We start from the raw sequence: 15,996 nt of genomic DNA, 5'->3' as shown, positions 1-15,996 counted from the left end.
GCTGGGTACACTTGGGGAACAAACTATGGATTTTTTTTTTTGGGGGGGGGGATGGGGGGGGGGGTAGATGGTGGTGGTTGTAAGGGGAGGGATGCTGAAAAGGGTCTTGTATATAAAGTGGGTCAACTAATATTGACAGATTTGTATGGAAGGAATGGGGGATGCCCACATTTAAAGGTCCAGGTTACCTTTGGGAGCAGTCATTTGAAAAATGTTCAAGATCCCCTTTCATGCATATGTGTAGGTCTGTTGTACCACAAAACATCCTACCATATGAAAGTTTTGCAATAAAGCCTTAGATATAAGGAGATGTCAGTATATTTCTCAATAAACCGTAACTGTAGACGGTTTAGTCTGGAAACATTTTTATTATAACTATTGTTCACATTTTGTATATTTAACAATACTTAACATCAATTTTACTGATTCAAATTTCCACAGTGGTTGTTTCTATTTCTAACTCACATTTTAGAACCATTTTAAAGCACTAATGCTGGGTTTTTATTTCGTCTGCAAATGGTAAATTATGCCTTTAAAACTGCTTCAGCTGTACTGGAGCACATTTTTGAACCACTTTGTGGAGAAAGTTTTGGTCCATCCTCTTTGAAGCAACATTGACTCTGATCGCTGGAGGTCTCATGATGACATGTAGTGCAGTGTGGGGCTTCGTCGTGTGTCATGAGCATGACTTGGTTCTAAGCTCGAGGAGCACTTGACTGTTTGCAAGATCAAAAAGCCTCTTCTTCTTTCACAGATTCAATCAACTCATCACGTATTGATGTTTAGTGTCTCTCAGGCTGTGTTTGTCATCTTTCCGATGTTTAAAACACATTCCAATTCCTGCTCCAAACAAATGCTTTTATCATTTCCACAGAAATTCATTTCTGGCTCAAACATGTTTGGGATAGCACCTTTTAGGGGGCATTTCAGACATTTACATGTACCCCCAACTAAGTATCAGTTAGCAGTAGGGTTGAAGTAAAATTAGGGTCAGAGTAAGGTTTAGGGTTAGAATTTGGTTTAGGGTTAAAATCAGGTTCAGGATTAGGAATAGAGTTCAGGTCAGAGAAAGGGTGTGGGGTAAAATGACTAGGGGGAAAGTGTCCTAGAACCATCATAATGCAAGATAAGTAACAAAACATATATTGAAACAGTAAGCATTGGATATATGTATTTAAGATACCGCTTCTCATTCCTCTGCTATACCTTCAGGGTGTGTAGGAGTGTGTGTGAGAGAGAGAGGGAGTAGAATATATACAGGTATATTCCATATTAGGGATATATAATGGAGAATGATGGATTGAGAGCTTAGCATATCAGAGGAAGATTGGAAGGGGGTGGTGGTCGTCTGGAAACTGACACCCTCTCACCTACGCAGGCCATTCCCATTACAGTCTGTATGTCTCAAAACAATACGAACTGGGTCAAAGGTTAATAAAATGAAGGGAAACTGGAATATATCCTCTCTCTTCCCTCTCTCTCTCTCCCTACACTGTCTCTCTAATATATTCACAGACACCTTTACACAATAATGTGTATGTTTATGTGTGTATATGTTTCAATGGAACGACCTCTCGAGTTTCATATTTCGAAAACGGATATATTTTTCATTTGGCCCCATTGGGAGTGGTGTGTGGTGGAAAGATTCTGGTTACCACTGGGTATCATGAAAGACGTCCAATGTAATGGGTGTTGTGATAGGATTTTTCTCCTGTTTCAGGGGCTGAAGGACTTTATTGCGATGCTCTCTGGAGAGTGTTGGGGGGTAAGTGCTGCGGGAGAGCGAGGAGGGGCGTCGGCAGATGTTGCAATGCGTGTGGTTACGCCCACGTGCCGCCAAACAAAGTCGGGAGAACAAACTCCAATCGTGATGCTTTCTACATTCATGCACTCAGCCATCCATCTGGTGTGAGGTAGTGGGAGAGTGTATACCCTTCAGAGAGGAGGGAAGGAACCCACCAAATTTTGTAATACGCCTGCAGACCTGCTCCCAGACAACCGGGCTAGTATTTCCCACTGGGGACCTTGGCTTCCTTTTTTGCCTGAAGTCAGTCCTATATTCTGCTGCATAAGCTGGAGAGGGAAAGTCTCCCTGGCATGTTTCTGTTCTTGTTTTGGGTTATTTTTTTTTTCCTTGATGGGGTCCTCAAACACACACACAGACACACACAGACACACTTACAGATAGATAGAGAAACATTCATAAATACATTGTATATTATATAGATAGATAGATAGATAGATAGATAGATAGATAGATAGAGATTTTACTCTATAAAGGAATACACAGGAATGATGAGGAAGCAATGTTTTGATAGTCAAGGGGGTGATAAATAATGTGCAGCAGCATAGAATAATGTTCTTGCAGATAGGCCTATATAGTAATGCTAGCCAATGTTAATCTATTGATGGAATGTGTGGCTTATATTATGGCCATGTTTCTTATGTAGCACAGTAGGCAGCAAACAAATGAAAGAGCTAGTGCACACACACACAATACAAAATGTGCAATACAATGCATTGTGTGAGAACATATGGGTAATAATGCTCTGATGTGAGTACCAAAGTTGAGTGAATGTGGGGAGATTTAATATGCCTTGAGTTCAGTCTATTCCAGAGAGAAGATATGCTGGGTTGACATCTAACTCTCAGGAAAATGATGAATCCTTGTGAACAACTATTGCATTTTTTTTCTTTATAGTAAACCTATTAAATTCTGTAGGGAGTAAGGATTTGATGGTTCATGAAAGGCTGAATTCAGCACAAAATATGGGTCCGGATGAAGACTCGTGCAGGTTCACTTGCAGTTTCCCCATGGGCGAGGTCATTTTTTTTTCCTCGCCCCTCTTCCTCTCCTCCCCCCTGCCCCACCCACTTTTTCAGCCCCTGTCCCACCCGCTTTTCAGCCCCTGTCCATGGAGATGTGTGACAAAACACTGTGAGCCAAGTACTATATCCCCTGTCTGTTATGATTAGCAAGGAACTTGTGAGGAATGTTAGAAGCATGTTTCACACTCCGTAAGTAATTCGAAAGTCTGAAAGCAAAGTGAAATCAGGTTCTTCCCAAACACCGTTTGACATCCGGTTTGGCCGTTTCGGATCCGGAGGTGTCTTCCAGTCCAGTGTTGCTCAAGTCTGGATGGATGCCGTCCTTATCTGAAGTGTTTGGAGTCTAAAACATGGATGATAGGTGTAGCTTAACTTGACCTTTTACTCATATTGTTGTCCACAAAGGCAGTGTTTATTCTTCCCCTTTTCGGGCCAGAATCAGCGTTTTGATACGCGTTTAGTTCCAAACGCAGTTGCATCCTTGCCCATTTCAAAACGTTGTTTCAAAACGCACAAAAAAGTGCGTTTACAATTGGCGTTTCTGACTGATCACGTTTGACGGGGAAGCATAAACGCAACTCACATCACATATGCGTTTAAATGACATCATCTCCATCGCTTTTCCGGTTCACTTGAAAATGCGCGCACCAGGCCAGCCGACCTTTCGATTAATGTGCTGCGCAACACAATTTGCAGGTACTGATCCCTCGAGCCCCCTGTTGGTACATTACTGTACATGGTGACAGACATATTAATGCATGGAGAGCTCACTACATATCATAAATTTCGATTTTGTCAACAATTTGTTGATGAAAAAAAATACTTGACAGATTTCTGTCGTGTGTGAAAACTTTGTAAAGCTGAACTTGTTGAGAAACCTGTTTCAGAAACGTCATTACAAGCAAGTTCTTTTAAAGTCTGAAACACCTCATGTGTGCTGACTTCACACTCATTAACCCTATCTGCTTTTTATTGTCCCTCTTACAGGAAGACTGCTGTAACTACATCCGTGTCCTCCTCGTCCACCAAGAGAGAGTATTCACCTGCGGAACCAATGCCTTCAACCCCCTATGTACCTGGAGAAATGTAAGTGTTAAATGCCTCATTATCAAATCAATGGAGACTTGAAAAAAAAAAAGGCTGACAAAAAAAACAACAAAACAAAAAAAAAAAGGCTGACATCAAACAGAAATCACATTCTACAAATGGATGCAGCAATGAATGAACAAAGTATGCCCCATATCAAAGACCTAATTATATATACCAAAAGTACACTGCCCACAGTGTATAAGAACCACTGGTATCATCTTATTTCCAAAATCCTCGCAGACATTGTCCAGGACTTACTAGATTATTGCAGGGAAAGGGTTCAATCTTCGGGAGTGGCCATATCTCAGAAAGTAGCAGGTGAAATCTTTATATATTTTGTTTGTTTGTTTTTGTTTTTGTTTTTTTGTTTTTCATTAGCCACTTTGCTTCTGGGACTGTAAACATATAAATTACTTTTATTTGATACCATACCAAGTAAGATTCATACAACTTTCATGAAATTCACAGACTGTAGGAAGAGATCAGCTTTTGCAGTAAACGCTTCGTTGAGAGAATAAAAAATGCAACCAGCTCTTTGCACATTGGTGTATGCTCCAAACTTGTTGTTTACAATATCTCCTTCTATGTACCATGAATCAACCAGAAAATATGAATGTGTCTGACACATAAAAGTCTGATGAACAATGGATGCACAATGTCCCTCGCCTGAATGAAAATCCCATTATCTGAATGCAACCGCGAATTTCATGATTTGTCTATTCATTCATTCATCATCATCATGCCTAGTAACAGAGCTGAAGCAAATACACATACACTATTTGGGGTGATATTGTTTTTCTCCTTGTGGCTCCACAGGAAGGAGCTACGTATATTTTAGTTTAGATGTTTGTAAAAAGCAGAGATACGCTGGCCTTCGTCGCATTTCTCGTGTGGGCGTCATTGTTGCTACCCCCTTTATGATAAATGTTGCAGACAAATCAAGAGAAGTTTTGGATGGGGAGGGAAAAAAAAAAGAAGAAAATTAGGTCAGACTAAAGCTCACAGATTTTTCACATCGTCTTTCCCCCCGGCTATGTCACTGCCCTGGCTGAATGAACTCTAAATTTGGGAGTTACCATGGTGACGTGTTTGGCAACATTGTATCAAAAGCAACGACATTCCAGCGTGTTCTGAAAAATATCCCTTCTTGCAAATGTAGCATCAGTTATTGGTGGAGAGTAGGAAGTGGAAATGCTAACCTGTTTAATATGGAAACCTGGTGGCCCTGCGTATTAAGTCTTTGGGCATTAAGAAGTCAATATGTATCAGGTTAACTTACACAATAGATATCTTCTTTTTTTTTACCTCAAATATTCCATTGATTTTAAAGGTATGAAGACATAGCAGAGGTAGAGAGCTGAACATTGGTTTAAAAGCAGACAATATCAGAGTCTGTTGCCATATGGTGATATCAAGTTGAACTCATGAACTTTTGTCCAATTCTTTGCAAAAAAGAACTGAGAAAAAGCATTGAAATTTGACCCCCCAAAAATCACATTGATTTCCAAGGAGATACTCACATATTATTCATGATGAGTGATTACTTATGAATGTTTCATCAGTTCATTAGCTAAGTAATTGATGAGTTCGTAACCATCATATCACCATATATCTGGCAGTCTGTATTGTTCCCATTTGTGACTTCCCACTCACGTGATAGCCACAACTAGGAATATTAATGATTTAACAGCATATGCTGAGCTTTCTGTGAGGAAAATCTGTAGGGTATTAAAGGCAATATACTGTCAAAGTGGAAATTTTTGCTGTGTGGAAATTTTTGCTGTATGGTAATTTTTGTGCATTTTGTGTGACATGATACTAGAGTGAAAATTGAAGCACCCAATTGTTTTTTTGCTTGCCATATGTAACACGTTTATGTTTTGATTCTGCAGAATTAAAAGCACACGAAATGTACCTTACGCAGCCTAGCCTTCCCCCCCCCCCCCAAAAAAAAAAAAAAAAAAAAAAAATGCGCTAAAATTTCCACATTTATTGTAGTAATTATGGGAATTGGTAAGATGGGGGATAATGACATTTTTGGCTTCAAAACTTGGGGACTGTTGGGGGCGAATGAAGATGAGGGGGTGCGTATACATGGTGCATCGTTTCCTAGATACGAAGAGGTGTTAAAAACACATGTGTTTACTGATTTATTCTTTACTGTGGAATATGAAATGTCAATGGACTTCCAGCCTTTCAGTTCATGTTTCGCTTTTGTGAGTTTGCATGTTTGTGTGTGTGTGTGTTTTGAGGCGTGCATCACATCTGTAACAAACTCCGAAGGGACGGCTCTTCCCTTCAAAGTGGGTCAGCCGTGTCACGATGGCGCTCCACGTTATTATGTGCGACAACGAGCAGAGTTTGATGTAAGATGACATGTTCTCTTTATTCACATCTCCTGCCCTCCCCCTCCCCCTTGCCCTTGGGGGAGTGGGGAGGGGAGGGGAATGTTGATAATATGACAAGAAATAACGGCCCTTCGGAATTCCCTTCTCGTTTTTCTGAGCTGTTTACCGTGAAATCCCCACAGCCGTAGTTAAAAAGTCAGAGAGTGGGAGGGCGGGCCATGGAAGAAAACGCTTGAGGTGAGTGGGTTTCTCTTACGTCTTGAGAACGAGCTCCAAAAATACCTCCCAAAAATACACCCACCCAATGATGTCTTTAGGTAGATAACCCCTATTTATTTTTTCCCCACTGTTGAAGGTGTCCTCACAGATTTTACGCACGTACAGCCGAGAAATGATGCCTCCACAGATCCATTTCCACACCTGTGACCATGTTATATTGATTCATTGCCCTATGAGAATGTAAGGAGTGACAATAAACATTTTTGTTTTTCTTTCGATGGGTCGAAAATGCTGTAAGCACTGCACAAAAGATACAATGTAGGACCATGAGCAAGAGATGTTGTCATTCCTTTTTCACCTAGAAACTGCAGGCAATTCACATACAAAGAGGGGGGGGGGGAATGGATGGAAGTTGTGCATCTGTTCTAGTAAATGCCAGAGCAGTGCATGTTAAGAAACTTTGTGATTATCTCTAGGGCTTTGCAGAAGAGAGGTAATATTCCTTTAAAACGACCAGTGATATTAACCTCTTGAATGGCTCCTTCTAATCGCACGCTACGCGATGATATTGCCTCTAGGGAGACCGACTGAGATATTTGTAAATACAACTGCCTTTTAGTAACATAATGGAGCTACATGTTGTTTGTAGCTCCATGGTAACATGCCCCAGTGGTGAAAAGCTATGATAAAATTTCATTTTTTTTTTTACTTTTTAAAACCATAACTCTTCATATGGGACTTCTCAAAATGAATCCCCAGCTGATGCATGTTTTGTTTTTTTGTGTGTGTGTTTTTATGTTTTGGGTTTTTTTTTTTTTTTACAAAGTGATGATTTCATTGAAAGGATTCTCAAGGCAAAAGTGTTTGTCAGCTGTTGAGGTAACATGATTTTGAATTTCATACATATACTGCTGATATTCAGTACCTTTTGCAAGCAGACATGTATCATAGAAGTTTGATGGATGCATTAAGTAAGGCTTGCTAAGGAGATCTTCCATTTTTTTTCCAAGGCCAATCATGTGCAAAGTGCATTGTTGGTACCCAGGCATTATCAGATATTTGACTGAATTGCTCTGTAAATTGGAATAGAAGAATGAGAGAAGGGTTCAAGTTCAGAAAAGGAGGTGGGACAACGGAGGAGGGGGTCCGGGGGAAACGTTCGACGGTCGATAAGGTCAAAATGCCGCCGTCACGAATGGTTCTCTCCGCCATTGATGAGATGTGTGGACTTTAAGCATGCCGAGAGGGCAACCTAATCGTTACCCATTTTCTTTCAATCACAGAAACCCTGTTATCCAGGAGAGCCTGAAACTGAATTTTCCTTATTTGTCCAAATCACAAATAAAATGTAAAAGAAGAAATAGATGGTCTTTCACTGGGCATTAGCTGTTATCAATATTCAAGGACAAATTGATAATTTTCTTTGTGGATGCCCACCCTTAGCGGAATTCCATACGTTTCCATGCATTTCCAGAGTTCTCTTGTATCATTGGCTCCCAACAGTCTGGGATGAAACAGAAATACTTTGCATGCGATATTTAGTTTGGCTTTAATCCTCGGCAAGGAAAATAGTTTTTGGGAGGACTTTTCCTTTAAGTGGTTTAAGATAATGGGCAATCATTCAATAAATTGATGAGCTGCATCATGGATGTTTGCGATTACCGTAGACAACTGTCCCGTCTATGCTCCACCTAATGTCATTACGCGGGGATCTCTCCCAGGACTGGTTACGGCCAAGGATCCGCATCTTGGTTTCCCATGCCAGCTTCGACACTCTCAAATTGTCCACATTTCAGACAAGGATGGGGGAATCTGTCACGACATTAGCAGATGACAATAACGTGTAGCAACTCACAGCAGTGACAACAAGGACAGCTATACCAGCTGAATTTTGCACGTGCCACTGGTTTTCAAAAGTCTGAGAACATCAAAGCTTTGGAATAAGCAGAAGAAGAGGGTAAAGCATCACAGGATTTGGTAGAAAAGGACGCAGACAAGAACGGACAAGAAGTAGGAGATTCGATCAAATGGTCTTGAGAACTGGATGGCTGCCAATTTTCTAACCATTTTCAGGATACATTTTTGAAAATTTCTAAACATGTTATCATATTAAAGAGTAACTTTTGGACATATTAACAAAGTAGCTAATTCTTCTGGAGACATCTTTACCACTGTCTTTAAAATTTGAATACAGTTTGTCTCATTTTTTTTTTTTTTTTTTGGGGGGGGGGGATAATATAAATCATTTTTATCCAAACAAAATCAGACATACTCCAGGAGGAAAGAATAAAGCTTATGAACATACAAGAGAAATTTAGATCTATGTCCCTATTGTGTGTATGTAGTTTAAAAATCTAACAATAAAAGTATAAACCAAATATCACTTCTTCTTTTTGTCCCCGCCGAACGAGTTCGAGCAGGGGACTATGAAACGGGCTCCGTACGTGTGTGTGTCCGTGCGTCCGTCCGTGCATCCGTCCGTGCGTCCGTCCGTCCGTGTGTGCGTCCGTGTGTGATCAAAATGTTCAATTTGCTACTTCTCTGTCATTTATGAGCCAATTTTGATTCTGTTTGCTTTATGTGATAGCACTACATGGGAGCTTTAAAACTTCTACACAGAATTTCAGTTGTGACCTTTGACCTTGACCTTTGACCTATATTGTACATTTTGCTACAAAATGCTACTCCTTCGCCATTTCTAACCCGATTTCGATTCCGTTTGCTTTATGTGATGGCACTAGGTGAGGGCTTCAAAACTTCTACACAGAATTTTGACCTTTGACTTCTTTGACCTTTGACCTTGATTTTTGACCTATATTGTACATTTTGCTACAAAATGCTACTCCTTCGCCATTTCTAACCCGATTTCGATTCCGTTTGCTTTATATGATGGTATGATGGCACTAGTTGAGGGCTTCAAAACTTCTACACAGAATTTTGACCTTTGACTTCTTTGACCTTTGACCTTGATTTTTGACCTATATTGTGCATTTTGCTACAAAATGCTACTCCTTCGCCATTTCTAACCCGATTTCGATTCCGTTTGCTTTATGTGATAGCACTAGGTGAGGGCTTCAAAACTTCTACACAGAATTTTGACCTTTGTCTTCTTTGACCTTTGACCTTGATTTTTGACCTATATTGTACATTGGCTACAAAATGCTACTCCTTCGCCATTTCTAACCCAATTTCGATTCCATTTGCTTTATGTGATGGCACTAGGTGAGGGCTTCAAAACTTCTACACAGAATTTTGACCTTTGACTTCTTTGACCTTTGACCTTGATTTTTTACCTATATTGCACATTTTGTTACAAAATGCTACTTCCGGCGTGGACATATATTACGCACCGCGTAATTTCTACTTTTCCTTGTTTTTTCATGTGAGAACCATATTGGTCCCATTGATATTTCAATTGAAATGAGTTGATAATATGCTCATCCATTTACAAGTCTCTGTTTGGTTTGCATGCAAACAGCTACCATAGTACTACTTGTATATGCTATATGAAAGAAGTTCTGTTGCATTGAAATTTACTGGAGTTGTAATGATTCTGCAGTGATTCATTTCTTGAAAGAAATTGAATTATCTAAAAAAAATTCATAACATTTTTGCTACAAAATTCCAGCAAAAGAGAAAACAGTGATGACACCATCACCTCATCCAACTTTCAAGTTTGATTTGGATCAGTACTACTGTACATCACACATTTGAATCTTTAATTACTCGTGTATATTTTTTGTATTTATTTTGCTTAAATGAAACTTTCATTTTTAGGGGCTTTTTAATTTTTTTTTCCTCAAAATTGACCTGAAATGAGAGTGGCTGTCGGACAGAGAGCAAAAGCCAATCTGTGCCGTTAAGAGACCAAAGATACGCATCATATTGTCATCATCAGATATTTGAAATTTGATAACATGCACAGATACATAGGTCATGGGGGAAATGGCATGATTAACATAACAACAACAACAACAGCAGCAGCAGAAATTACATCATGCAGCATTATTTCATGAAATCCAGCATTAACTGGGATCAGCAACATGCGGCATCCTATAACAGGATGTCGGGGTGTAAATCTCGTCCGGAGGGGGGGGGGGGGGGGGTAGTGGAGGGGGTGGGCTGCAGAGTTTTGCCAGCGCGGCGCGGAAGAAGATTAGCAGTATTCGTAATTCATGTGATTTTTCACACAGGAAACTGAATCACGACTCCCTGAGCTCCCCTGCGATGAAACGTTCTGCCGGCCTGTTGCCCTGGGAGGACAGAAATTGATAGTGGAAGAGGATATGCAGACGTTGTCGCGGCGATGCGCGTTCCGATCCGACTATTTTTTTCCACGTGCGTGTCCTCGCAAAGTTTTAGAAGTGTGAGAGATAGCCTCCTAACTTCTTCATACTGAAAGAAGAGAGTTCCTACAGGAATTCATTTTTTTTTTTTTTAAATCGCCATTCTATTGTGCTAGGAAGGGTATATGTGACACAGAAATTGAGTAAGGTTATGAAATCCTTATAATGAGATCATGTGACAAGTATCTGGTTTTATCTCACATAAAATCAAAATTAGAACAAAATGCTGATCTTTTTTTCTTTTTCATACAATGGGTGGAAAAGGAGATTATATCATTAGAAAAATATGAATATAGTTAGAATGAACAAAAAAGTGGCACTTCACAAGCATTGTCTAATAGGACCAAGAAATGATGTAAAATCTAAGATTCCTTTTTTGTTTTTGTTAGGCAAATTGGAAATGTATTGATCCTGCAGATAGCCAACAATGCTTGGCTGTATTCTTTAAGAGCAAGCAATACCTTCATGGAATACAAGCAGAAAGCCGTACATACCCGTATTGACCCAAGACAGGTCTAGGGTAGCAAACAGAGCATTACTCCTCTTGTTTTGCACCATCCATCGGCATTGTCTTGTTTCCAGACTTTCTGCTTCCGATGAATATAATCATTCCTTTGTCAATAGAAATGTTCCCTTTGGCAACAAATCGCTGGGTGCCCATACATTTAAGGATATATTTGTCCACTAATACCCCTTTCAGGTAATCGCGGTTCAATTATCCGCATCCAAATAATGCGGATGAAGTAGTCAAAATCGCATTCATATATCCCATGAAGTGCGCACTACTTTTACGAGCACCCGTTCATATAATGGTGTGAAGGACGGAGTTATTTGTCATGGTTACGGCGCACGCCTCTATAATGACGTAATGTTTCCGGTGAATATCCTCACATGTATGCATACCTCTCGCACGCTCAAGCTCAGCAATCAGCGGTTGTGCGGGAAATCGAGTGACCTTTGACCGAACTGTGGAATGTTAGTGCGGATAAGTCGTAAAATGCGTTCATGTATTCTCGATCTACTCCTCATGCTGCAATTATGCGCATAATAGCAGCATCAAAATAATGCGCACTTTTCTACTCCTCTCCCGTTCATGTAATCGAAATTTTACGACTTAGTACTCCTATTATCCGCATCCACGATTACCTGAAAGGGGTATTACAGGCAAGTGGCTTTGGCAATTATTTTGATTGGAAATGAAAGTGATGCAATTTTATTTCAACTGCAGGATAAAATCCAACAAAATGTGTAAAAGCCAGACCACTGCTGATGGAGAGGCATACATTTAAACCAGAAATTTTTGCATGCATGAAACTTTTGCAATTTTCGCAAGAAGCCACAATATAGAAAAAGTGAAATGCATGGGACAGTTTTTTTGTCTGCACAATCCACTACATGTAGTATACTCATGATTTTTTCCATGGTCTGCAATTCACGAAAAAAAGGCCGTCAGCTCCAATTTGCGAAAGTCTCATGCTGCGAATGTTTCTGGTTTTACAACACTGGTTCTCATCAGTATGTGGAATGAGTGGTGCCGCAAACTCATCAACAACCATAACAACAACTTCAAGCAGAGGAAGTGTGTCCCCTTGCTGCATTCAAAACTCTCAGAGAAAGTACATAGAGACAGTGTTCTGGAAGTAATCTCACGTTCCTGGGTGGAAGGAAAGGATGAATTCTACTCATTTAATCAAATTAGTGACTAACCATGCTGTCAGTTGGGACCTTGCTGATCGCCCTCAGTCAACCCCTGTCTCACCAGCGTCATTTTGTTTGTTGTTGTCGTCGTCATTTTACAGAAAGAGCGGGGAGATAGCGAGGAGGAGACAGTCCAGAATAAATTTGTTCCAGGTCCTGTGGTGAAGGACCTGTGCTCAGAGATGACTGATGTGTGTTCCACATCCCCATCCCCTCCCCTGTCCCCTCCCTCTCCCCCCCCCCCCCCCCCCCGTCCCTTCCCCCTCCCCCAACCCATTGGTGCAAAGAGCCATTTACACTCACAAATTCGTCCTCACAGTCAATGCCTCGTGGCACATGCATGAAACGCTCATGTGCTGGTAGAAATTAATGAACTTTCAGATGCAAAGTGGGACCAGTTTTTTTTTCTAGCAATATCTTGCAAATTTAATGGATTGAAATATGATTTTGATGAAGATTTCCTGAAAGCAATTTGGGTTAGTTTGGGATGACTTTGTTGAAAAAGAAGTTAACTGATGACTATTTCATTTTCTCATAGAAGTTAAGGATTAGCACGATTGACTTTTTGCTCTGCTTCACTGCAAACTAGATGAATTGATTTGACAGAGTAGCTTTAAAATTGATAACTGGCTATTTTGTGGGAGTGGGGAGACATTTTGAGATATTTCAACACTTTGTTACACACAAAAGTTCAAGATAGTGGCATGCTGCTTAAAGTAATCCTGCTCTTCTCTGCTAGGATGTTTGCAATATTTCTAAACATTTTGCTCCATCTCAGGTGAGGCCAACAAACTCTGTCATTTGTCATTTGATTTGCAATGAATTGACCTGCAAGTTCCGTGAGGGATGTAGGGCAGTTGCTTATTTTCTTGGTGGTGCAATTCCAGTATATGGACGGGATGTTTGGTTGGCAAATAAAACACAGCAAGTTTTTCTTTTCGTCTTTTTTTTTTCCAGCTTCTAAAACTGACAGGCTGGTAAACGTCTCTGTTGGAGGCATATAGCTCTGAAACATGCTCATGCAATCAGGAGAAATCTGTCGTATTCCCTGCCCCCTCCCCCCATTAGGGTCAGATTTCATGCAGCTTCTTCAAACATCGATCCACTTAATCTATCAGTTCTTATGCATTTCATCTCTAACTCCTCAGCTTGCTCTTTGCTACAAGCGTGGACTTATGTCCACCCCTACCTTGATATATAGTTTTGTTGTGTGTTGTTGTTGCTTTTCTCTGTTCCAATCCAGCCAATTTCATAAAGTGTATGACCATCAGATGACTGGCCATTCAGCAGAAAGGTCAAGTCAGGAGGGGGGAAAAAGAAAAAATGGAGAGAGAAACTGCTCTCAGCTAAAAGGGTAGGTTGATGGCTCACATCAACGACTCGTAATATAATTACTCGGTTTCACTCAGAGTCGCTGACAAACTTTTGGACATCAGATGAAACGAAATCCGGCAGCCAAACGTATTTGTTATTTTCTGTCTCCATATAAGACATGACAGGGAGAATGGGGTGGGAGGAGGAGGGGGAGGAGGAGGAGGAGGAGGAGGAGGAGGAGGAGGAGGAGGGGAGGAGGAGGAGGTTGGGGAGCGATCTCTTTAAGTGGTTTGGCGGGTATTCTTTACAGTTCGGCTTCGTGGGATCGTTTCAGCGTGCCGCATCGTTCCTTTATCATTATTGGTCGGCAAGCTGTGGAAGTATTCATTTCTGGATCAGATATGATTATGGAATGCAGACGTACATCGTCATGCTTTTCAATTTTTCTCTAAGTGGTCCTTTGGTAGCTGAAATAGCAGACATATTGTCTCTGCTTGGGTTCACAAACATTAAAGGGTCATCTGCCACTAAAGGGTGGGGCTCAGGGGATCAACCCTTGCTTCACTTGATTTCTGTCTGTATATGGGCGATAGCATAAAAAGTTTTTGAAGAGGTGATGAAATTTTTAGTGGTTTAATATTGCAGTCTCCTCCGTAATCAATACCTTCCCCCCCCCCCCTCTTTTTAAGGTGAAGCAATCTTAGACAGAGGTGTGTATATTCACTGGGGGAATAGGATCATTCCTGGTTTTTTTTCATAAAAAAGGGAAGAAAGGAAATCATGAATTGATGGGAAATGCATAAATCTTTTCTGTAATGGTAACAACAGATACATGATGAATGCTTGACCTGAAATGGACAGTAAACAGAGACCATGTTTGTTGGCTATAATTGTATTTGTAGCATTGGATTTGCCCCTCCCCCCCCCCCAAAAAAAAGAAAAAAAAAAGAAAAAAAAGAAGAAAATAGTGCATGAATGGTCAGGAAATTTGGTTAGAAAATTTGTCTATTTGCATTGCAGCATATACATTATCATATTGAACCAAAATTTCGTCATTACCAAACATCAGTGTAAACATGCATTTTCATATGCGTCTTGTCTTGACTTCATGCAGTTTTACAAGAATACCATAACAGTGTAGGGGGGGAGGGGGGAGGGGGGAGGGGTATACTGCCAATGGCAAGATAGAAGGATCTTGTCCAAGGTAGTTAAAAAGAGAAAAAAAGTAAAGGCACATAGGGGTGATGAGAACAGCAGTAGATGGGTTAATGTAGGAGTTTATGAGGCGTGAGGGCGCAGTGTCATTAACCCTTTCTCAGACTTCCCCTGGCACTGACCTCACGGGGGTTTTATTGGATGCCGTATTCCTGCCGTGCTATAGGAAATGCGACACGATTAGCTGTACCAACTGAATTTTGGACGATGAGGCGAGGTTATTGATTGGATAAGTGGATGATATTGGACACTTCCCTCATAGCGCCCGCATCCCCTGGACGAGGAGCGCCACTCGTCAATGGACGAGTGGATGTGACCACGTGGATACGGGCTGGTAGGTTACAAGGCAGAGGCAACTTGGAGGGCATTTAACGGCCACGAGTCATTCGTGAGTTCGGTATACACTCAAGGCACCCAGGAATTGTGAACGCCATGAATGTTTGATATCTCCTCATTGGTTGGGGGTGGGGGTTGAGGAATATACACTGGTGTTGTATTTCCTTCTCTTACATTCTCTCTCTCTCTTTCTCTCACACACACACACACAAACACACACAAAGACAGGCACATCATCTTTCTCCCTGTCTTTCTCTTTATGTCATTCTCTCTTTCTCTCTCTTTTATTCTTGAGAAAAAAATGTTTACACCTTGCCATGATAGGCAGACACCTGGCAATTTTCGGATCCATTGGCAGGCACCTGAGAAGGATTCTGAGGTAGATTTGCTCGTCGGAATAATACGGGAAAAAAAGCTCGCTCTGTTTGAGGTGAGGGATTATGACAGAGTGCTGACGATAGAGCGAAGAGATGTACAGCTTCATGCCTGTATGCGATAGGCTTTACCTTCTATTTCAATTCGGTTTCACTCGGCACTTGTTGACAAGATCCCACAAAATGATGTAGGAGCAATGCATTTAAATGCTGACGTGAGCATCCAGT

General features: G+C 40.8%; 1 protein-coding gene across 1 annotated transcript in view; it reads left to right on the top strand.

Annotated features, from left to right (window-relative positions):
* The window catches only part of LOC140238204 (semaphorin-5A-like), a 134,440-nt gene that overhangs the window by 14,830 nt on the left and 103,614 nt on the right, over positions 1–15,996 (top strand). Inside the window, exon 3 of the mRNA XM_072318141.1 lies at positions 3,817–3,915. Within this exon, the coding sequence (XP_072174242.1) occupies positions 3,817–3,915 (99 nt within the window). The remainder of the gene's footprint in view (positions 1–3,816; positions 3,916–15,996) is intronic.

Source organism: Diadema setosum, chromosome 14, assembly GCF_964275005.1.
Source record: "Diadema setosum chromosome 14, eeDiaSeto1, whole genome shotgun sequence".
Taxonomy (NCBI): Eukaryota; Metazoa; Echinodermata; class Echinoidea; order Diadematoida; family Diadematidae; genus Diadema; species Diadema setosum.
The sequence above is the reverse complement of the archived record's forward strand: the minus strand, read 5'-3'. Positions and strand labels throughout refer to the sequence as shown.